Source organism: Arachis stenosperma, chromosome 3, assembly GCF_014773155.1.
Source record: "Arachis stenosperma cultivar V10309 chromosome 3, arast.V10309.gnm1.PFL2, whole genome shotgun sequence".
In the NCBI taxonomy this organism is placed as follows: Eukaryota; Viridiplantae; Streptophyta; class Magnoliopsida; order Fabales; family Fabaceae; genus Arachis; species Arachis stenosperma.
In genome coordinates, this window is record NC_080379.1 from 6,936,490 (window position 1) to 6,960,630 (window position 24,141).

At 32.5% G+C, this 24,141-nt stretch overlaps 4 protein-coding genes and 1 pseudogene across 7 annotated transcripts; 4 read left to right on the forward strand and 1 right to left on the reverse strand.

The window, feature by feature from the left end:
• Positions 1 to 8,543: 8,543 nt before the first annotated feature.
• On the forward strand, positions 8,544 to 11,574 carry LOC130970028 (ankyrin repeat-containing protein ITN1-like). 4 transcript variants are annotated; one of them, XM_057895975.1, is made up of 7 exons: positions 8,647 to 8,785; positions 8,865 to 9,210; positions 9,390 to 9,542; positions 9,627 to 9,755; positions 9,883 to 9,942; positions 10,075 to 10,661; positions 10,759 to 11,574. In XM_057895975.1, the coding sequence occupies exons 2-7, from the start codon at positions 8,907 to 8,909 to the stop codon at positions 11,353 to 11,355; spliced, it is 1,830 nt and encodes a 609-aa protein (XP_057751958.1). In that variant the 5' UTR covers positions 8,647 to 8,785; positions 8,865 to 8,906; the 3' UTR covers positions 11,356 to 11,574. The 4 variants fall into 4 exon arrangements, with proteins under 4 accessions (XP_057751954.1, XP_057751955.1, XP_057751957.1 ...); XM_057895971.1 differs by having other exon boundaries at positions 8,544 to 9,210; XM_057895972.1 differs by having other exon boundaries at positions 8,544 to 9,210; positions 9,898 to 9,942.
• Positions 11,575 to 11,789: 215 nt separating this feature from the next.
• LOC130969871 (auxin-induced protein 15A-like) lies at positions 11,790 to 12,299 on the reverse strand. Its single transcript, XM_057895774.1, has one exon. It carries the CDS (start codon positions 12,207 to 12,209, stop codon positions 11,940 to 11,942), a length of 270 nt encoding a protein of 89 aa, XP_057751757.1. The 5' UTR covers positions 12,210 to 12,299; the 3' UTR covers positions 11,790 to 11,939.
• A 563-nt stretch (positions 12,300 to 12,862) lies between these two features.
• Positions 12,863 to 13,485, forward strand: LOC130969869 (auxin-induced protein 15A-like). Its single transcript, XM_057895771.1, has one exon. The coding sequence runs from the start codon at positions 13,052 to 13,054 to the stop codon at positions 13,316 to 13,318; it is 267 nt and encodes an 88-aa protein (XP_057751754.1). The 5' UTR covers positions 12,863 to 13,051; the 3' UTR covers positions 13,319 to 13,485.
• A 7,283-nt stretch (positions 13,486 to 20,768) lies between these two features.
• Positions 20,769 to 21,298, forward strand: LOC130969870 (auxin-induced protein 15A-like). Its single transcript, XM_057895773.1, has one exon. It carries the CDS (start codon positions 20,876 to 20,878, stop codon positions 21,149 to 21,151), a length of 276 nt encoding a protein of 91 aa, XP_057751756.1. The 5' UTR covers positions 20,769 to 20,875; the 3' UTR covers positions 21,152 to 21,298.
• A 2,098-nt stretch (positions 21,299 to 23,396) lies between these two features.
• Positions 23,397 to 23,980, forward strand: LOC130968558 (auxin-induced protein 15A-like; annotated as a pseudogene).
• Positions 23,981 to 24,141: the final 161 nt, after the last annotated feature.

Here is a 24,141-nt window from a genome sequence, read left to right on the forward strand (position 1 = left end):
GAGCTGATTGGCTGAGGTAGTTGAAAGAGGATTTAGCTCAAAATCCTGATCTTCAAGTACTGATAGAAAAGTGTAGTAATCACACTTTGGGGGATTTAAATTACTCAGTCCATAATGACCTTCTTTTGTGGAGGAACAGATTAGTGATACCTACAACTAGCTCTTTGATACCTAAAATTTTGCATGAGTACCATGATAGTGTTATTGGAGGTCATGCTGGCATAGCAAAGACCGTGGAGCGAATTTGTGCAATCTACTATTGGCCCAACATGCAGCGAGACAGCATTATGTTCTAAACTGTTGTGTTTGTCAGCAAGCTAAGGTGGACACCAAGGCCACGGCGGGGTTACTCAAGCCATTACCAGTTCCCTCACAGGTTTGGGAGGATATTGCAATGGATTTTATCACTGCATTACCACTGGCAGCAGGGAATTCAGTAATTATGATGGTTGTTGATAGACTAACCAAATACGCTCATTTTCTCCCTTTAAAACATGATTTCAATAGCAAATCAGTGGCAGATATATTCATCAACAATGTGGTTAAGTTTCATGGTTTTCCAAGTTCTATTGTTTCTGATCGAGATCGGGTTTTCATTAGCAAATTCTGGCAGCACCTATTTCGAAGTCAAGGAACCACATTAGCAATGAGTTCTGCTTATCATCCACAAACGGATGGGCAGAGTGAGGTATGTAATAGGACATTGGAGATGTATCTATGTTGCTTTTGTTCTGATAATCCAAAGCGTTGGGTTACTCTTCTTCCATGGGCAGAATATTGGTATAATACTTCTTGGCACAGCAGCATCAAAATGACTCCATTTAAGGCATTGTATGGCCGAGAACCTCCTATGTTAGCTCGCTATGAGTTTTCAGCTCAAGATGATTCTTCCCTACAAGAGCTGTTGGAGGACCGTGATCAACTGCTGGACAAATTAAAGTTTAATTTGGAAAGATCACAGCAGTATATGAAGCAGGTTGCTGACAAGAGTAGAAGACATTATGAATTTAGTGAAGGAGATTTAGTGCTGGTTAAGCTGCAGCCCTATCGTCAGCAGTCAGTGGCTTTGAGAAAGCATCAGAAGATTGGCTTAAGATATTTTGGCCCATTCCCTATAGCAAAGAAGTTGAGTGATGTGGCATACCGTTTGGAGTTGCCACCGGAAGCACGTATTCATAATGTGTTTCATATTTCTGCCTTAAAACCATTTCGGAGTGAAGGAACCTCACCATATTTTCCTCTACCGTTAACTACTACAGATGCAGGGCCAATTTTAGAACCTTGCAAAATACTGCAGACTCGTTCAATTAAAAGGGGTGATCAAGTTATGTCTCAAATCTTGGTACAATGGGGCCATGATGGTTTGACAGATAACTCTTGGGAGGATACTGCCCAATTCATCAAGTTATTTCCAGAATTCAACCTTGAGGACAAGGTTGGTCTTGAAGGGGAGAGTAATGATACGAGTATAGCTAAATGCAAGGAAGGAAGTGAGAGGCTTGCAACGTCAGCAAAAGAGGTTGCAACTAACTCGGGACAGATGGCAGCAGATCCTCAAATTCAGGGCCTCAGAAGAAGCGTGAGAAAGAGGTCAAATAGTAGGCTGTTGAGGGATTTCAAGCACTAGGCGTATTATGGTATTTTCTTCTTTCTTCTCTCTCAACCCTCTTTCTTTGGTCACTCTCATTCAGCTGCTACATAGAATTTTCCTTCTATTTTCCTATTCTGTTATCTTCCCTTCCCTGTGCTGATTCCCACTTCCATATCTCAGGTTATGGATTCTCCCTACTGCTGCAATCTGATTCAGCGAATTCTGATTTTTTCTATTTTCTTCAATTTGACATAGTTACTGTTATACTGAAGAACTCTATCTTGTTTCGGTTCTTAGAGCTCAATCACTGATGAGCTTGATTTCTTTCTGATTGTTCTTAGTTATTTTTGAACTCTAAACTTGTACTTCTGGCGTAATTACTCTATTCAATATACATATCATTTCCCTGTTTTTTGTTTAGAGCATCTATCACCCTATCAGAATCCTTTGCCCCTATTGCCCGAATGGAAGCCATAAAACTTCTCTTAGCTTATGCTGCATATTGTGGTTTTAAATTATACCAAATAGATGTGAAATGTGCATTCTTGAATGGAGTGATAGATAGAGAAGTGTATGTGGAGCAGCCTCCTGGTTTTGAAAATAAAGAATATTTTGATCATGTTTTTAAACTATCTAAAGCTCTTTATGGTTTAAGACAAGCTCCTAGAGCTTGGTATGAGAGACTTAGCTCTTTTCTTTTGAAAAATGATTTTCAAAGAGGCACCACTGACACAACTCTATTCATCAAGAACTCTAATGACTCTTTTATTCTAGTCCAAATATATGTTGATGACATTATTTTTGGGTCAGCCAATGAATCCCTTTGTTCTGAATTTGGAAAACTCATGACAAGCGAATTTGACATGAGTATGATGGGTGAACTTAATTTTTTCCTTGGGCTGCAAATTAAACAAACTGAAAATGGTATTTTCATTCATCAAGAAAAGTATGCCAAAGAATTAGTTAAGAAATTTGGTATGGAAAATGCCAAACCCATGGGAACTCCCATGCATCCTAGTTCTAAATTAGATAAGGGAGAAACTGAGAAAGATGTTGATGAGACTAGGTATAGGGGGATGATTGGTTCTCTTATGTACTTAACTTTCTCTAGACCTGATATTGTGCAAAGTGTTGGATTGTGTTCTAGGTTCCAATCCAAACCTAAAGAGTCACATCTTTCTGCAGTTAAAAGGATCATTAGATATGTTCATGGCACATCTAATTTTGGTCTTTGGTATCCTAAGATTGATGATTTTTCTGCAGTTGGTTGTTGTGATGCAGATTTTGCTGGTGATAGAGTTGATAGAAGGAGCACTTCAGGCCTATGTTGTTTTCTTGGAAAGTCCTTAAATGTTTGGTCAAGTAAGAAGCAACCAATAGTGGCCTTATCCACTGCAGAGGCTGAGTATATAGCTGCTTCTTCTTGTTGTTCTCAGCTTTTATGGTTAAAAACACAGCTTGCTGATTACAAATTAAACGCTGAAAATATTCCCTTGATGTGTGACAATATGAGTGCCATCAATATTTATAAAAATCCAGTTTTGCACTCTAGAACTAAGCATATTGAAGTAAAATTTCACTCAATAAGAGAACATGTCCAAAAGGGGGATATTAGTATTCAATTTGTTAAATCAGAGGAGCAATTAGCAGACATTTTCACAAAACCATTAGTTGAGGATAGATTCTGCATGCTTAGGACTAGTCTAGGAATTTTGAGTTATGATTCCTTATTTGAAAAATGCTGATGTATTTGCTGGAGCTTTTTGTCTCATAAACAGGTGTGAGATAATTTTGGGCAGGTGATGAACGTTTCCTTCAAATCAGCGTGTTTTGGGCTTGTTTCAAGTGAAAGTCAATCTGGGCCAATCTCAAAATTCAGATCTAGAGTGGTCCAATATGTTTCCTTAAAACCAACCATCTCTGGGCCCATATATGAATGTTGCAATTTTTGCTTGGTTGTTGTGATTGTTGGGCTGTGTGCTTAATTTTTTTTAAAAGGATTTTCATTTAATGTTCTTGATCCAAAAAAGATTTTCAGTTTGACTTAATTTTTAAAATCAAATAAAATCTTTCTTTTATGAGGTCAGGTCTTTTCATGTCATTTCAAAAGGTGATGCAGTTGCATGGTTTTGTAAATTCACTTTTGGGTCAAAGAGACATTTGCTGAATAAGAAATAAGAGATTTGGATTTTGTAATGTAAAAACGGACATGGACCAAGCTTGAATCTTATTACACATGTGGTCTCTTTTTGTTCTTTGAAACCTTCAAGTGATATGAAACTCTCTTTTTGGTTCTAATGAGTCTTTACCAAGAATTGGTCTTTGCACATTGTGAGTTTTATTATATAACTATGGTGTTGCGGGTTGAAATATGATCTTTATTTCTCTTCCAATTTTTTAGTATTTCAAAACGCAACATTTAGCTTTAACATGTCTCTAACACACTTTTTTGCAGGTCCTGTTTTGTTTTATTTTTCCCACCTTGACGACTAAAGGGGGAGAAAAATGCATATATGAGACTTGATAAGACATAAGACTTACTGAGATTATTGGATATTGGTTTTGACTAGTCTTGTGTTTGTTAATTGACTTGTGTTTATGAGATGAAATCTGTTTGACTTGTTTGTGAACTGAACTTGGATGAATTTAAGTCATTTAAACTTTATGTTGTGCTGGTGAATTGTTGTGTTGGCATTATTGTTTGTGCCCTCAGGTTAAGTGATAAGCATACATTAAGGGGGAGCAACTTATATGAAAGAAAGGGAGAGCATATCAAGCTAATCTGGTATCATCAAAGGAAAGTCTCTGACATTTTCTTGCAGGGATTAAGGTGCTGTTTTTGTTGATCTTGCTTATTGTCCGCCCTTGATGACAAAAGGGGGAGTAATAGCTGCGGAATGCTATTGAATTTTCTGTGATTTGAATTGTGAACTTTTGATTGTTGCTGATGATAGTGTTAAACTTATAAATTTTGTTTTGCAATTGTGCTGCTACATGGAATGTATCTCCACTAACAATTGAAACTTGCTTTCATATGTTGTTGGCTTGCCCTTGATTAATCTTGATACTTTGATTTTGCTGCTGACATAATATGTTGAGTATTGGGCTAAATTTGTAGTGTTGATTATTTAAACTCCCTTAGTCAAAATATTTTTGTGTAGCTCTTTATGGTGCTCTTTATAAGTAAATACAAATAGGAAAGAAAAGAAGAGTACAAATCAAGGGGGAGTTAACTTTGAAAAAGAAAGGGGGAGCAACACTAAAGCAAGAAACATCAATCAAAGGGAAGTTTTCTAACTTTACTAAAATTCAATTCCTTTTGGTTATTGCTTAAATATGTTTGTCATCAAGGGGGAGATTGTTGAGTTAAGAAATTAACTAAATTAATTAGTGATGACAAACATTATTTTATTAAGCAAAGTAAGTAATTAATGTTGATTATTGATGATGATATGTTGCAGGCCAAAAATAAATATAATAGAGCAGCCCAATTGGATGAAAATAAAAACAAGGTTGGAAGGCTACTAATCAACAACAGCCCAACTCAAAGCAAGCTGAATCTATTCTACTGGGTCACAAAATAATAGAAGCCCAAAGGTGATGAATAGAAAGCAAACGGGTTGCATGAATGAAGAAAGCCAACCCAAGCCCGAGTTGCTCACCCAAGTTGATCCTACCAAGCTTCTCATACAAGATTGAAGTCTTCACTCTCTCTTATTGCTTTGGTCAGCAACAAAACACAAGAAAGAGAGCTTCGTCGTTCCTACTCATTTCAACAAAAAAAAAAAGAAAGAGAAAGCTTATTCAGAAAGCAAATGTCTAATCACCCACATCAAACTAAGTCAGAAATTAAAAGGTGATTTATTTCCATTTGTATGCAACTTACTTTCTTCACTTCATCTCAAATCTTCTGTTTTACCATTTTTGGATAAATGGAAAAAGTGTTCTCTGTTCTACACTGCTGTGCATCCACGATCACAAGTGTATCTTGGGGACCAAGTTGGTTTTCAATGGCTAAGATAGGGGTTAGCTACAAAGAGAAAGAAGAAGAAATCAGAAGCTAGGGCAAAATCAGATCTTAGACAAATTAGAAAGATCTTTCCATTATTGGTACCCCAAAGTAACTTGCTGAAGCTTCTTTTCCCCTCATACCCATTTCTGGTTAAATGAAGAAAGAAGCCTCTGATCACTGTTGCCGTAAATCAAGGGTTCACAAAGTTTCTTGGAGCCAAAGCACATCATCAATGGTTTAGATTCAAGTTTACCTTTGAAACTTGTATCTTTGCTGATCTAAGGCTTTCGGTCAAGCAAAAAAGGGTCTGTTCCAGCATTCCATTTTTGGAGGTAAATGGAAGAAAGTGAAAGGTGAGTTGGTGAAGCACACAGCTCAAGAAGTTGACCTTGGGAGAAGATCCCAGCAACATGCAAGGAGAATAAAAGAAGACTTCCTGCTCATTCAGAACTAAGGAGGGAAAACCAGAGTTTGAGAGTTGTGTTCTGTGAAGTATTCCCTGTGAAGTTCCTCTACTTGGATAATGCTCTCTATCAAAGAAGCATTCAGCCAATACTGAAGAACTAAATCAGAGGTTTGCAAAGCTGGTTTTTAACATAGCAAAGAGGCTGTTGATGAAGTCAATCTCCTTCATGTTTTACTGATTGTAATGTACTTTTCTATGTTTATCTTTCTGTAATTTCTTGTGAGAAAAGGCATTGTGAGAAAGCTCAAGTAAAAGCCATGAGTGGAAAAAGGCTGAGTGAAACACTTGAGAGAAAAAGCCTAGAGTTATTTTCAGATTTCTTTAGGTATGTCTATGTCTTGTATCTTGTACCTGTAAGGTATCCCTTTCTTAGTTGGGTTAACACTAAGAGTGAATAGTTAGGTATTAGCATAGCCAATGTTAGGTTAGAACTTGAGTGTGAAAGGATTGGGTCAATCCTGTGTTATTGGTGTATGTAATACTGTTAACTATAGTGAAATTCTTCCATAGTTGTGGAGGAGACTGAATGTAGGTTGCGTAACTCAAGGCAACCGAATCAGGATACTTGCTGGTGTTAACTTTTCTCTTCTCTGCTGTGTTCTGTTTTCTGATAATCATGAGACAAAAATAAATTGTCTGATAAATTTTGGCTGCTGAGTTCAAACAGAATCAGAATTGCAAATCTGTTTTAAAAGGGTAATAACAACAACTTAAAAGGAAGGCATATATTTAACCCCCCTTCTCTAAGCCTATCACAACCTTCAGGGTGACATATAATAATAATAATAATAGTAAGAAGACTCGCCAATGAGTTATAGTTCAAATGACATAGTTTTTTCATATTTACCTAAAAAGTTGCAGGTTCAAGTTTTTTTATTTTTTATAAAAAAAAATAATAATAAGACTCAATCATATTTTTCTGCAAAATTAAATTAAAAAATTCGTATAATAATAATAATAACGAAGGTGACATCTAATAAATAAATAAATAAATAAATAAATAACAGTAAGAAGATCCTATCATATTTTCTAAAAAAATTAAATTAAAAATTTCGTATTATTATAAAATTTCGTATAATAATAATAATAATAATAATAATAATAATAATAATAATAATAATAATAATAATAATGAGGCCAATAAATTATATTTTAAATGACATAATCTTTCCATATTCGCCTATCGCGAATTCGAATTTTTCTAAAATAATAACGAAGATGACATTTAATAATAATAATAATAATAAATAACAGTAAGAAGACCCAATCATATTTTTTTGGAAAATTAAATTAAAAATTTTATATAATAATAATAATAATAACAAGAATAAAAATGAGAGTGACGTCTAATAATAATAATAATAATATGGATTTGTGAATCAATTCCTCTATTTTTTATTATTTTGTTTTGTTACCTGATTCTTTAGAATTTAGAAGATATTTTTTCACTCAAAAAAATTCTATGAAACTAAGGCTTTGTTTGTAGGATTTTATGGTGAAGAAAGTATAAATTTGGTTTTTAAAGATAAAAAAGAATGTTATTTTTGTGGTTATGATGATTTTTTATATATTAGTTTTTAATATTATGTAGATGATTTTTAAATTGATAAAATTATAATGAGTAAATTAGAAAATAGTCCAATTATGCTAATAATAGTAAATATAAATTTAGTGAAAATAATAAGTCGTCCGTTGATATAATATCAAGTTATCCACTCCACAAATGGGATTAAAATTTCAAATGAATTGAAAATTAACAACTCATAACGAGTTGAAATTTCAGATGATTCTTAAAACGTTTGACGCGTGCAACGCTAAGAACAGTGCATGGGAGCAACTTCAGCAGAAGTCACACAGGGTAACTTTATTCAAGTCCTCGCCTAAATATAACGGGACTCTCGGAGCATCATTAGTAGAAAAGTATCTCATGAAGATATTAAATTAAGGGTTTAGTTAACAAATTTATTATTAGTGAAAATTATAAATGTTTTTATTGAATGAACGTAAAATAAATGCATAAAAAATTTAAATTTTTTATATTTTTAATATTTTTTTAATTTATAAATTTAAAATATGACTTTAGGATATAAGATAAATAAATCTTTAAATAAATGATAAAAGTTTATATAATTGTCTTCATATAAAGAAGTTGATAATTATTAAATAATAATTTAATCAAATTTATCAAATTATCTAACAATTTTAATTATTAACTTTACCTAAACACAAATGTATATAAATTTTTATTTAAATTAATACATCTGGAAGACTTTGACTTGGACTTGGACTTGTTGCATATATACGTCTAAAAATATTGAAGTTTAACTAAACAATTTTTCCTTAGGAAGTTTCCAAGTGAATTTCAGTATTGCACTCTTATTGTTTATATGAGTCCCTTTCTCCTTGTTGGTTCATTAAATTTAATATCAGAAAAAAATACACACAAAATTTAAATCATATTCAATGAACTACGCTTGGACAAAGAAAACACATAGATTATTTATACTAGTAAGAAGGAGAAAATTTTATAAATTAGAGTGCATACATTGCTGTGAGAAAAAAAGAGAGAATCCAAGGGGGAAATGGCTGAGAGTGAGAGAGAATCAATAAAAGAACAAATCTCTATGTTTGATGAGAAAATGATAAGTGCTCAAAGGGCTGCAAGGAGTGAAAACTGGAGGGAATTCAAGAAACTCTTTGAAGTTGACAGGATGCGGTTACTTGATCCCCTTGACTTGTTTGGAAACACTGCCATCCACATTGCAACTCACTCTGATAATCCAAATCTCTTGCAGGAACTTCTGGAGTTGCTTCCTCGACAAGAAAGGTGGCGCGCGATGAGGATGGGGAATTGTGTGAATAACACCCTTCTGCATGAGATAGTCTTTTGCACAACGGTTGACATGGCTGGTGTTGTGTTCAAGTTGGAGAAGGAGCTGCAGGAAGAAGTAGAATCATATGATCCCCTTGTAGAAGTAAGAAATGACTCTGGTGAATCCCCTTTGTTCAGGGCTGCTAAGCTTGGAAAGCTGAAGATGCTTAAATATATGGCAAATCATGTGGTTGGTGACATAAGAAGTCATTTTGTAAGATTTGATAGATGTTCCATTCTCCATGCTTGCATTCTTGGTCAATTCTTTGGTAGGTCTCTCCCTAATTTCATGGTTGTCATTGAATAGTATGCTTATGTTAATAAGTATGATATATAGTATAGTAATTTGTCCATTCCATAATATCTATCACTCTATAAGTTTGGCATATTCATAACTTAATGTATCTCTATACTATAATAAAACGAAGAGTGTCACTTTATGGTGCAGATGTTGCTATTTGGTTATTGAAATTGGATGGAAATTTGGCTCAACACAAGGATATGGATGGGTTGACATGTCTTCAACTTCTTGCCAACATGCCTCTTGTTTTTCGGAGCCAAACCCCCTCAATGGGAGCAGTGAAGAACCTTGTATATTATTGTACATTCTTATTTCCCCATATCTATATTCAATTCTCCAACATTGCCATGATTGTTTACATTGATTGTAATTTGGTTGACACAGTGCTTCCAGATGAAGGATATGAAATTGATGATGATTATGACGAGAAGGGGGAGGAGGAGGAAGAGAGTGTTTCGTTCAGACTGAGAACAGATTTAGAAAGTGGTCCACTGGACAAGGCAAAGCAATCTGGTACCCTCTAAATCCTAAACCCTAAACCTCCAACCCTCGAGGCGTTTATTTGTTTTTTCATTTACATATACTAAGCTCATGGATTTCCTAATGAGATTGATTCCCCCCTTTTTTCATGTGATTAAAGTTCACCAATTTGCAGCTTTTTCAAGGATCAATTATGCTATTTGGAAAATTTTGGCTAAAGGTATAGACCATACAAGTTAGAATATAAACAAAGCATTATTGGCAAATTACAACTTTCTTACTAATTGAACTAACTAGATTTTGTTGTAGGATTGTTTTCTTTTTGATCAATTTTATGGTTGATCATGTGCAGAGTTCAATGGGATTGGACATATTTGGCAAAAGAAGAAACAACACAAGTTAGCAGAGTGTCTGGCTGAGTTGTTAGTGCAGAAGGACTTCTCATGGCAGATTTCTTTTCATTCAAATTTTCAACCATTGATTGTGTTGCCAATTCTTTCTTCCAAACTAGACAGAATAAAAGAAATTCAGCTGATGAAGGAGAAACGCCAGTTAGTTGAAATAGCTCATTCTAGAATCAGCAAACCTTTGCTCAAGGAATCCATTTCCGAAGCATCCCATTTTAAAAACTACACACCTCTTCTCATGGCAGCCGGTTCAGGAATCGTAGAAATTGTTGAAAAAATCATTGACATGAATCCTGAGGCTATTAGTCATGTTAGTCAGGATGAACACAATGTTCTACACATGGCTGTGAAGCACCGGCAGCTTAAAATCTTCAATCTGATAAAGAGAAATTCTGCATTCAAATCATTGATACACAGGATAACCGGGGAAGGTCGCACTCTCTTGCACCAAGTTGCTAGAATGGAGTTTTACAAGGAGCAACGGCTCCCTGGCGTGGCGTTCCAACTGCAAGACGAGTTGCGTTGGTACGAAGTAAGCAGCTCTATGACCCTTTCTGAATTGTGATTTGCTTTTGTCCTATATTCAAATTGATTAAAATTAACTGGTTCATTACAAATTATTGGTACAGAGAGTGAGAAGGATTGTTCCTCCTCACTACTTAATGCATTGTGACAAAGATGGCCTAACTGCGAAAGATGTTTTGGAAATGGAGCATCAGGATATGCACAAAGAGGCAAAGTCCTGGATAAAGGAGACAGCTCAATCATGCTCCACCGTAGCAGTTCTTGTTGCCACAGTTGTCTTTGCGGCGGCCTACACAATCCCAGGTGGGAGCCAAAATGGCACGCCAGTGTTCTTCGGCTCACGAGTGTTCCTCTTCTTCACTATCACTGATGTTGTGGCCCTTGTGAGCTCACTTGCCTCAGTGGTGATGTTCCTTTCAATCCTGACATCACCGTTCGAGCTATGGGATTTCTACAAGTCCCTCCCAAGAAAGCTCAGCCTGGGATTTGCATTGCTGTTCTTCTCATTGGTGTGCACAATGCTGGCATTCAGCGCAACCGTTTTGCTGACGATTCGGTTGGATAACAAGGAATGGACTTCTATTTTGTTCTATTGTGCTGGATTCCTTCCTGTGGCTATATTTGCATGGATGCAATTCCCACTCTATAAGACTCTTCAAAAGTTAGTTAGGAGGCTTTACAACAGGGTTAAGCAGGTGTAAGTGAATGATGTTATTATATCTAATAAGCTCAACTTTCTTGCTTGAGTTTATGTGTTGCCGGATATAAACTAGTATATTTGTAAGGTGTAAATACTGTGAAAGCATATATATATTAGACCTCACCATTGATTCAGAATTAAATTAAACTAGTAGATTTGAAACCATTGCAGAATTGTACATCTAATTTTTAATTTTATGATAGAAATAGATTGCTCATTTGTAGGGCCATATTTTAATGGATTCCAATTTCATATAATATTAGTTATATAGTCAATTAGTCATAGAATCTGTGTGGATTGCAAATTTTCAATTCTTTTCATTGTTCTTCAAAAGTTCTTGGCAATCTGAACATGTTTAATTTTACTATGGTATTGTTGCATATATTAGAGATCATTCATATCAGACAAAAGCAAACAAATTTTCATAATGTCATGGTATAACTTTCTCATTCACATAGCATTTTTACATTTTCAAAGGAATGATACAAGGAAGATACAAAAATGGGCAATCTTCAAAATAAAAGAAACAGCCTTCTGTACAAAATTTGGTCTCATCTAATCTATGTCAGTCTCTATTAGCACAATTTACTGTCCACTGAATTCAGAAGTGAGGTTTTGGAACTCTTCCTCACTGCATGGAATTGTGAGACCACCAGTTGGATGATCATATCCGAATTCCTCTTCGGCCTGGCATAGTAATTCTTGGAATGAAGGTTGATTCAAGTATGATACCGGAATCACAAACCTCTTCATCTTATCTCCTACATAGACTGCAAGATAGCCTTTTGGAACATTAGTTCCCTTGGATGTAGAAAATGATGTGGCCCGTCTAATACCTGGAATACGGAAAGCCATCGTTTCTTGTTGCTCGAAAGAAAAAGTAATATATTGTTCTTGAAGGATTTGTATGAGAGAAATATGTGAGCTTTGATACTTGGGGAGATGCAAATGAGTTGTGCTGGTTGAAAACACAAGAAGTAGTGTATATATAGTTGCTACCTTTAAGAAATAATTCTGGTGAAGCTGTAAAATAGGGTCTACAAATTGAAATGATCACAAGAGATCACATGGTATTGTCTTGGAGTTAATACATCATATTCATACCCAACTTCCTGACATAATTGCCAAGAAACTACATATGTCAAATCAAAGACATGTAAATTAAAGCAATGTAGTTGTACCAAAGATACTGAATTAGACATGCTTTGGACATCTCACATGTTTCTTCAGTAAACCTTGTCCACAACCTGATTTATATCTCTGAAACAAAGTGTTCTGAGGCCAGAAGAGAACCAAAATTGGACACATGATAATGATCCAACATGAACCTCATTTTTAAGTACACCAGATTCTTAGCATATCCCTTGGAATTTGCAAAACCATAGGCAACATGATAGAATCAAACTTGCAGTTGTATACATAAATGAACCTTGAATTATCTAAGACAACACCATGTGATCTCTTTTATGACCATGTCTCCTAGTAAGTCCCATGGCTACCATCTCATACGCTTTCTCCACCAATCATTCAAGTGGCATTATGTTTATAGCATCTCCTTTTATCTATATATATGTTCATGGTTGCAAACATTTAGCAGCAGCACAAGTCATTCACATCCTAAATCACAAGAAACTCAAATACTTGCATCTTATTTACAAGTCATTTGTAAAACTAGTCTTTCTTCAACACATACAAAAATGGGTTTTCGGTTATCTGGTATCGTAAGAAAGGCATCAGTTACTTCATCTTCAAAAGCTATGGAAGTGCCAAAGGGTTATCTTGCAGTTTATGTTGGAGAGAAAATGAAGCGGTTTGTGATCCCTTTATCATACTTGAACCAGCCTTCATTTCAAGACTTGCTAAGTCAAGCTGAGGAAGAATTTGGGTATGATCATCCAATGGGTGGCCTCACAATTCCTTGTGAAGAAAATATGTTTTTAGATATCACTTCTTGCTTGAGTTGATGCAAGCACCATCAAGACTAGGCTGACTTAGAAATAGATTACTTAACACAATTCTTGAAACAATTCTTACCCTGAGAAAGATTTTCCCCAATTTTTGTTATCCTACTATTCATCTCAATGAGAAATTTATGCACATAAACATTTGTCTCCCATTTTCTCAATGTATTGTTAAGTTCAAAGGCAATAATAAGCAGAAAGTGTTGTTCATAAAATCAATTGAAAAGGAACCAGCAGGTAACTCTTATGATGATAGTAAAAAAAAGTTATGAGGGAAAATAAAAAGCAGTAACTAATATGAATTTGCATAATATTAGTCTCAATAATGATAACATTTTTGGTCAATTCAATTATCCAATTATCACGATAGGATGATTAAACATCTTCAAGGACTAGTCCCTGTATTTACCATGTCCCACTTTGCTTTTATCTGTCTTTGAAATCTCTGTGGACCCCTTCCCAGTTTGTACATGGTGGTCACTAAAATGTGGCCTCTGAAATGACAATGAGATTGAAGCTTATCCATATGTTAAAAAAGATCAAATAAAATAGAAACATTAATCCAGTTGTATTACATAATGTGATGGTAACAATGTATGATAAAGAATTGTTTGGAATGTGTTTGTGCAATTGCCTTTGATAAAGAAATATTATGACAATAATCAAAATCAATTGAATAATTTTTAATTATATTGAAGTGTTGTCAATTTCTATTTCTTAAATAAATTTGTTATAACATAAGAATTAATGTTTATTTTTAACATGCTATTTAATTATCAAACTCTATCTATTCTTAATATATAAAAGTAGATACATAAGCATGCACTACATTACTTCTAAGTTATTCCTCTTATTCTATTAATGCCATGTCAGCAATATTGCTTACGTGGCAAAATTTTAGAAACAACCAATCAAATTTTTTTGCCAAATTTCAACAGCTCAAATTTTGCCAAATCAACTTCTATTTTCAAATTAAAAAAAAACTAAAAAACAGAATAAAAAACAACAAAAACACAAATTAACATTTACTCCAAAAAAATCTCTAAAAACCAAAGAGTTCATTACTTTTCTCATGCTTCTCGCTTGAAAACTCCTTACTGTTCTTATGCTTCTCGAAATCCTCTTCTTCTTGGCACATTTCCGTACCAAAATCCTATTTCCACCATGCTCTTCCGGTATGAGCCATTGTGTTTTCCTCGAATCAAATTTTACTCTTCTCATGCTTCTCGAAACCCTCTTCTTCTTGGCACCTCTCCGCATTGCATCAATTGCAAAAATCAGGCCAACTAAGAAAATTCGTCCAACGAAAAAAATTCGTCCCAAGTATTTTCCTAAGGATTACAACATTGAGGTAATTTTATATAAGAAATTAAAAGTAGATATACTTAACCTATCTTTTATCTTTTTTATTCATAAACTTATTCTTTACCAGTCGTTTATGCTTGCAGTACTTGATTCCATATCAATGGCATTTCAACAAACTCATGAAAATATATCTTCTATAAAGTAAGTCATCTTTTACACATTGTGAGTCGATGAGTAATTTCATACCAAACTCCTTTGAAAAAACTTGCGATAATATATTTCCTCCTAAATAATCAATTTTTTACGTCTGGAGTAATGTTTATATTTCTTTCTTCCGAAATTCTTCATACATATTTTTTGTGAAAATGGTTGTATTTACAGGTATAACACGCTTCGGAATAAGGTCGACCTCTACAATGCTTTAACTGGTCCGAAAATTAAATCTCAATACTTTCTTTTAGACATTGAACATATAACCATGGGTTGAATTTAAGGATATTTTTTTCTCTTAGTTTTGTATACTTCTAAATTTATTTATATATTATGCTACAGTTTTTTATTTTTTTTTCTTTTACAAAATTCTTAATCATATCATTTATAAATCATAATTTAAACCACTTAAAATTGGTCTATAAAATTTATGTAATATTCTTAATCACATATAACAATTTAAATAGGTTAAAGTTACATTTTAAAGCTTATAATAATTTATTAGTTAGTAAATAAATTTATATCATTATTATTGCATATTACTTCACTAAGAAATATATATTTAAATGTGACAATATCATATTAGGTGGAATGCTTGGTCATCTTTAACATTAAGACATCGGCATTCAATTTGATCCACCAAGGACCGATCACATTTAATAATATGATATTATCTAATTCAACTTGCTAATTTATGTATTTTATTAGGAATAATTGGTATTATTCATGATTACAGATAAAAATACTATTATTAATTAATAAGTTGTTTTAAAAGTGGGATAAGAAAAAATGGGAAGAAAGAAGATGTACTGGCTTCTATTCTAACTGCAAAATTTTATGAAGTCATTTAATTAAGTAATTAGAATATTAATTTTGAATTACTGCTAATAAACTTTTCGCCATTTTTGGTACGTTAGTATATATTAATTGTTTAAAGAGAAACGTTAATGACTAATATTTTTTATTAATATTAGTCTAAAAATTTTCAATTAAGTCCATATAATATACAAATATTTTTTAATCAAGTCTTTTTAAATTAAAATTTTTGAAATTAAATTTGTAACATATAAAGACATTGAAATCATATTCCTATATTTATTATATCTTACCGTTATAAATAATACAATAAATTTATTATACTAATAATTAATTTATTAATTTATGTAAATTAACACATTAAAAATTTATATCATTATTATTGCATATTACTTCACTACTGCCATTATTTTAGCGAGCATAGGTCTCAACTTTGGATTTCTACAATACAAAAAGAGTATCATATAGTCACATCAAGCATCGGATGTATTTCATTCATGTAGGTGAAGTATTCTAAAACTTCCTAAAACTTAAATATTTGCAAATAGCCTAAAAGTTTTCTATTAAGTCTATATAAATCTAGAAGTTCTTGATTAAATTCATATAATATATAAATATCCTTCAACCAAGTCTTTTTAAATTATAAATTTTGAAATTAAGTTTGTAACCTATAAAGATATTAAATCTATATTTTTATATTTATTATATCTTACCGTTATAAACAATATAATAACTTTATAACACCAATAATTAATTTATTAATTTCTATAAACTCAATCATTAAATGTAATAAATATCCATATAATAAATGTCATAATAATATTATTAATCATAATAAATTTTACGTTACAAATATTTAAATTATATACTATTTGAACTACTTATATAAGTCTCTAATCACTATTCTTTAAAATAACATCAAATTTACCATAAGAAATTTATTTCCAAACTATACAACATCTCAAACTTACTCAATGGAGCATCATTCATTGGACAATATAACCAAACATATGGATAATTAGTTTATCAAAGTTCGCGTGGTTCGTCTATGAAAAACATTAACACCAAAAAACAAAGAGGAGCCTTTTTGCTTAGAAATGATTATATTAGATGAAAAGGTACAAAATAAACAAATTTATTCTGTTTTTAAATTGAATTTAAAAAAATGCTTTAATTATTTTTGTTTTTTATACTTTTAATATTATTTTATAATACTTTATATATAATTGTATTTTAATATCGTTAAAGTTAAACTTCTCTCAATTTGATAATCATTGTTCCTTTTCTAATAATTTAAAAAAATAAACGCAATCATTTTTTTAACTAATTGTTAACAATGATTTACTAACACTGAGGGAACACCTCTTCATGTAATTGTGAAGAAAAATATGATAAACAAATTCAAACATTTGTTAGAAGAAGGAAAAGTCTATACTATCAAAAATTTGAAAATAGAAGATGCAAATGATTTGTATAGAGCAATTAAAGGTACTATGAAAACAAATTTTTTAATAACAACTATTGTGAAAGAAATCAAAGATCCAATTTTGAACATTCTCCAACACTATTTTGAATTTGCATCACTTGAGATATTATCTGACAGAGTGGGTCAAAGACAAATTTTAACAGGTAATTTTATTTTATATTATTTCAATTATTCTTATTAAAAATAATTTATTAAAAAAATCAACACATTTTTGTTCTTTTTATTGTAGATGTCATTGAAAAACTGCATGCAATAGGAGAAGAAGAACAAGTAGATGTTAAAGGAAAACCCACAAAAATACGAAGAATGGAATTGATACTCAAAGAGTAAAAAAATATACAGCAAATTCATTTTTCATTTAGATATATAGTTATTAACAAAATACTATTAATTTTAGGAACATCGTGTTGAAAGTCACGTTGTGAAAAAATCTTTCAAATCAGATAAATAAAGAAATTACAATACAAATCAAGGGCCAAAAAATTGTTGCACTCGCATCAACATTGGTTAATGAATATAAAGGTATGATATTTTTCAAAAAAATTTAATTTATTGTTTTTTTTAGTTCAAAGAATTATATTTTATATAATACATTAATTGACACAATACAACACAATCTTATTTTATATAACCTATTATATTATAATATTTTAGGTGATTATTAGGTTAGCACAACTTCAAGTACAAAAATCTATATCAATCCAGAAATTGAAGAATTCACACAGCTGATTTATGGGTATTTCATAACTAATAAGTATCTCAAAAATTAATTCATTTATTTAATTATTCAATTTAATAAATATAAAAAAATTTCTAAACAGGATTGATCAACATGAAGAAGTAATGGAGATACCAAGCCAAGACAATGCCAATACAAATCTTCAGAGCAAAATGATTAGAAATCGAATAACTATTTAAGATCTAATGGCTATACAATGGGAATCTGATGATCAGATATGACAAAAAAATCTCACAACATGCATCATACATTCATTCTTACTCAAATACAATATACCTAATGATAACATAAATGGAATATTGGAATAGGAAAAGATCTTTACAATTTTAGCAACTATAAACGAAATTGATGACAAATTTGGATTGAACTATGTTGAATGTGAAAAGTATCATAAGAAAGCATAAAAAAAGGAGACAACTACATCTGTGGCACATGTAATCAAACACCATAATATCCAACCATAAGGTAACTTTATATACTTTTCATAATCTCATTTAGCAAATTATTAGTTATTAACGGAATACTTATTTTAGGTTCAGAATTCAATTAAAGGTTTCAGATCAAAGTGCTATAGCAACTTTTGTATTATTTGATGGCGAAGTAAAAAAATTGTTGGACACAACTGCTTCAAATCTAATCACACTCCAGAAAAGTAATGATCTTGAAGCACCACCCCAATTGAAAAACTTGTGTAACCTCACACTTATTTTTGAAGTCAAACTAAATGAGTTTAATCTCAAAAAAAGTTCTCAACAATACACCGTTACCAAGACATTTGTTCCAAATAAAAACACTGAACAGCAACACCCATTACAACAAATAAAACAAGTAATACTAAAAAAATCACTTATTTAAAACATCATTTTTATTTCTAATTTATATTATTCATTGATTATAGGAACCAACTTCGCCAACACTAATATCATCAGACGAAGATCACATACCTATCAAGAGGTTGAGGAGAAAAAAAAGATACAAATTCAAGAGGGAGCAAACAACACAAAAGAAAGTGCACACAACACAACTCACCAATTCATAAGGAACATGCCTTCACAACAACCTATGACAGAAAGAAGAAAGCAACAACTCTAACAACAACCAATAAAAAATAGGAGGACGAGTGCCATATAAGAAGACCAATTCCATCAATTAAATCAAATACAAAAATCAATTCTAACATCCAAATACTTTGTACTACCATTTTTTTTAAATAAAATACCATTTAAATTTATTTTTAGTTTATACATATTTCATTTAATTCTACAAAACATAATAATTTTTAATATTTATTATATACTATTATTAATTTACCGTCCCGCGCATCGCGCGGGTCACATTCTAGTTGATTTACAATAGTCCTCATTGGTATGACAACATAGAGTGAAAATGAGTGAATTAGAGATTGACAATGGCAAGATTATGATTATGTGACAATAGTATGAAGTATTATGTGTCAAGTTTTTAATATAACATGATTTTGTTCCATGATCAGCTCAATGACAAATAAGGAATCATAATCCCTATCTGATATATATGAACTGAAACATGAAAATTCTAGTGATGCATAAGTTTGATTTCATTCAGATTTGACACAAGCTAAATTTGTTTAAACAATATCTTGTCATGAATTTCTCATTTATCAAATGATTGATACAAGGAAGAAAACAAAATATAAATTCTCAAAAAGAAAATGCCTTCTGTACAAGTTACTCTCAACTAATCTATTCTCCATTAGCATGATTTACAGCCTACTCAACTGAGAAGCGAGGTTTAAGAACTCATCCTCCCTGCATGGAATTGTGAGACCACCATTCGGATAATCATAACCGAATTCTTCTTCTGTTTGGTTTAGTAATTCTTGAAACAAAGTTTGGTTCAAGTATGATACAGGAATTACAAACCTCCTCATTTTATCTCCAACATAAACTGCAAGATATCATTTTGGGATATCATTGCTCTTTGTTGCTCTTCTAATACCTGGTATGCGGAAAGCCATTGTTTTTTTATGCTTCTTGGTAAAGGACTAATATGAGAAAGAAATATTTGAGTTTTCCTAAACTTCTAAAACTTGAGAGTATGCTAATGACTGGTGTTGCTTAAGAACACAAGTAGTGTATATATAGTTGCTAGGATCTTCTACAAACCAATTTCCTGAAGAGATAATTTTGAATAAGATAGGATCTACCAAGTGACAATGATGCATCACAAGAAATCACATGATATTGTCTTGAAGGTGTTAGGAAGTTCATTGAGAGTGCATACCCCACTTCTTCATATAATGGCCAACATATTAGCCACTTGAAATTAATGAGATCTACATTATTATAACACAGTGAAGACCTTACATAATGCTTCTTTCATGCATTGTACTACAGCTACTCCATTAGTTAGTAGACATGCTTTAGACATATCAAATGTTTATTCAAATTGAGATTGCTTCTAAGAATGAACTTGTGAACCTTGACCATGACCTTATCTGTTAGCTTTGAAACTATTTGTAATGAGCCAATATGAACCTCAGCTTTTTCAAGTACACCAGATTATAAGCAGTACCAACTGGAATTTGAAAACCATGGGCAAACATGTTCCAATTATACTTCCTCTTGCATATATTTGGTGGGCCTTGTATTATCTACTATGAATTGACATTTAAGTTTCACTTGAGCACCTAGCATTTGATTGCAAGTGGCTGCTTTATTAGCCATTCCTTGACAAGGTGGGGTATGCATTCTCAAACAACTGCTTAATCCGTGATAGAGGCCTCTAGGACAATACCATGTGATCTCTCATGTAGTGATGTGTATGCATTCCTATAATTTTCAACAATCTTTTATCATAGAAATAATTTTCTGAAGAATCTTAAAATCTATAAATACACTTGCTCCTGCCTTCAAAAACAACATAACCCATTGGCAATCTTAAGTGTCAAACACTTAAAAAACACATTATTCTTTGAAAATTGAGAACTTCTCCTTGCTGTTATTCTTACATATATACTAAAGAAATGGGTTTCCGTTTACCTGTTATTCGAAGGACATCATCATTCTCAGCTAGCCAAGCAGCTTCAAAATCTGTGGAAGTCCCAAAGGGGTATCTAGCAGTGTATGTTGGAGAGAAACAGAAGCGGTTTGTGATCCCCATTTCATATTTGAACCAACCTTCAATCCAAGACTTGTTGAGCCAAGCTGAGGAAGAGTTCGGATATGATCATCCTATGGGAGGCCTAACAATTCCTTGCAGTGAAGATGTTTTCCAACAAATCACTTCTCGCTTGAATTGACGATGAATCTCACGCTGTAGGAGACTGACATAGATTAGTATACAAATTTTGTAGAATAGGCAACTTGTAAAGATTACACATTTTTCTAAGTAAATGAAAGAAGAATGATCATTACTATGACAAGTTCTAAGTGTTTCCTTTGTTTTTTGTTTAATGACAAGGAAAGAATTCAACTACTCTAGTATTTCATCTTTTTTTTTTTAATATTTTATCTTCTCTCTACAAACGGAACATTATGCAGTATCTAGTAGTGACAATGCTGCCTGGTGTAAGAAAAGCCATACTTCATTGTTCATTTGTTCTCATAGATTGCACTAATACACAAGTATATAAAATTATAAGATTTTAATATAGAAAAAAAAAGATAGAATTATGAGTGTTTTAAATAAAAGAACATGCATGGAAAACTTTAATTCATGGCACCAATGATACACAAGATGCTGTTTCTGCCAACTGCCAATGCAAGTTTACACTAACAAAGGGTGAATTTCAACTGATAACATCTCCTCTATAGCTAAAGAAATTTCTAACATGGGATGTATGGGTTATTTATTCATATATGTCTGTTCTCTTATTTCTTTATTGAAGTTTTAGCCATGCCTTAACATTTTCAAAAAGCAAAGATCAGTCTTGAATTTAACTGATTAAGTTCTATTTTCTTCCAAGGCCAGCTGCAATTTTACTCAATATTTGGTTAAATTTTCTAAATGATCTCTTATTTATGCAACAAATCATCAAAATTGGACTCAAGTTTGGATAATTAAATGTCCCTTCACCTTTTTTTTTCTGCATTCTGAAATTATGAGCAATCATGTGTCCAAAAATAAATGCAAATGGAGATGTTAAATGTTCAGATATGAATTTGCAGCTCTATAACACTGCCCTCTACAAAATTAGAATCACTGTAAAAATTGAAGTTCATGACATTCAATCAAAGAATGTCTCCAGCTTGTGTTACTTTTTATAATGACATGGAATGCCTCTTCCTTTACTTCTAATATAAGAAAACTGTGAGTTCTTAACAGATTTACAATTGTAGTTGCAACCCACTATTCAAAATTCTAATTTAAATGAAATAAATCATCAATTTCAGTGAATTTCTTCAAAACAAAGTTGAACTTAATTTTGATTTGCTGCATAAATATAAGAGATCATTCAGATACAACAAAAGCCAAAAATAAAAAATAAAATTAGTCAACAAATGAGATGCAATAACTTTCTTTCATTCATCTAAATTTTTACACTTTCAAAGGAATGATATAAGGAAGAGACCAAAATGGACAATCTTCAAAACAAAAAAAAAGGATCCTTCTTTACAAAATTTGTCTCAGCTAATCTATGTCAGTCTCTATGAGCACAATTTACTGCCCACTTAATTGACAAGTGAGGTTCAAGAAGGCATCCTCGCTGCATGGAATTGTGAGACCGCCTGCCGGGTGATCATAACCGAATTCTTCTTCTGATTGGCTTAGTAACTCTTGAAATGAAGGTTGGTTCAAGTAACATACAGGAATCACAAATCGCCTCATCTTATCTCCCACATAGACTGCAAGATAGCCTTTTGGAACATTAGTCCCTTTTGCTGCAGAAAGTGGTGCCTTTCTAATACTTGGAATGCGAAAAGCCATTGTTCTTGAAGGATTTGTTTGAGAGAAATATGTGAGTTCTAATACTTGACGAGATGCAACTGATTTGTGTTGGTTGAGAACACAAGTAGTAGTGTATATATAGTTGCTATCCCAAAGAAATAAATTTGATGAAGCTGTAAAATGGGGTCTGCAAAGTGACAAATGATCACAAGAGATCACATGGTACTGTCTTGGAAATTTCTATATCAAAGGTTAGGTCTCTATTATCAAACATGCTTCCGACATCTCACATGTTTCTTCAGATAGACATTTATAGCTCTGAAAGATGGTGTTCTGAGGCAAGAAGAGAACCAAAAGTTGGTCTCACAAGCCATTATGGACCTCAACTTTTCAAGTACACCAGATTATAAGTTACAATTTTTTTGCCTACCCTCTATAATGAGGACCTTGAATTATGTAGAATAAGAAGTTGGTACACATGAAAGTTCTTTAAGACAATACCATGTGATCTCCTACATGCCGTTGTTTCCTAATAGGTCCCATCTCATAGCCTTCCTTCACCAATCATTCAAGTAGCTACATGTTCATAACATATCCTTCCATCTATATAAATGTTCATAGTTGCAAGCATTTAGGACCAACAAAATTCATTCACATCCTCAAATAATAAGAAACTCAAAGGCTTACATCTTATTTGCAAGTCATTTCTAAGACTACTCTTTCATCAATACATACAAAAATGGGTTTTCATTTAGCTGGTATTAGAAGAAAGCTATCATTTAATTCGAACCAAGCATCTTCAAAGGCTTTAGAAGTCCCAAAAGGCTATCTTGCTGTCTATATGTTGGAGAGAATATGAAGCGGTTTGTGATTCCCGTTTCGTGTTTGAACCAGACTTCATTTCAAGAATTACTAAGCCAAGCAGAAGAAGAATTCGGATATGATCATCCAATGGGTGGTCTCACTATTCCATGCAGTGAGGAAGCTTTCTTGGATCTCACTTCTTGCTGCAATGGACTATAAGTAATTCTAAAGGAGACTGACATAGATTAGTTGAGAGACAATTTTGTAGTGGAAATTAGTAGCTATCATCTCAATGAGATGTCAAGGATGTAAATATCAGAAATTTTTTCACAATTTCAATGAATTTATACACTTAATCACTAAATACTTATAGATTCAATTAAAGTCGACTATAATCTTTTTTATTTTTTTATCCGATTAGACTCAATTAGCCATCTGATAATACATCGTACCGAGTATAATTGAGTTGGGTTCGATTTGACCCCAGACTCGAATTACCCGTACCCACACCTACCTAGTTCCTAAGAGAAAGGCAACTTTCCTTCAATCAACAACAAATGCAACTAGTCCAACATAACGAACCAATAAAAAAAATTC

Bases quoted from the DNA above. Each gene is read 5' to 3' on its own strand.
- LOC130970028 (XM_057895971.1), top strand. From the start codon at position 8,652: ATGGCTGAGAGTGAGAGAGAATCAATAAAAGAACAAATCTCTATGTTT. The intron at 9,943-10,074 runs GTATAGACCATA...GATCATGTGCAG, and splicing joins TTGGAAAATTTTGGCTAAAG to AGTTCAATGGGATTGGACAT. The intron at 10,662-10,758 runs GTAAGCAGCTCT...TTATTGGTACAG, and splicing joins ACGAGTTGCGTTGGTACGAA to AGAGTGAGAAGGATTGTTCC.
- LOC130969871 (XM_057895774.1), bottom strand. From the start codon at position 12,209: ATGGCTTTCCGTATTCCAGGTATTAGACGGGCCACATCATTTTCTACA.
- LOC130969869 (XM_057895771.1), top strand. From the start codon at position 13,052: ATGGGTTTTCGGTTATCTGGTATCGTAAGAAAGGCATCAGTTACTTCA.
- LOC130969870 (XM_057895773.1), top strand. From the start codon at position 20,876: ATGGGTTTCCGTTTACCTGTTATTCGAAGGACATCATCATTCTCAGCT.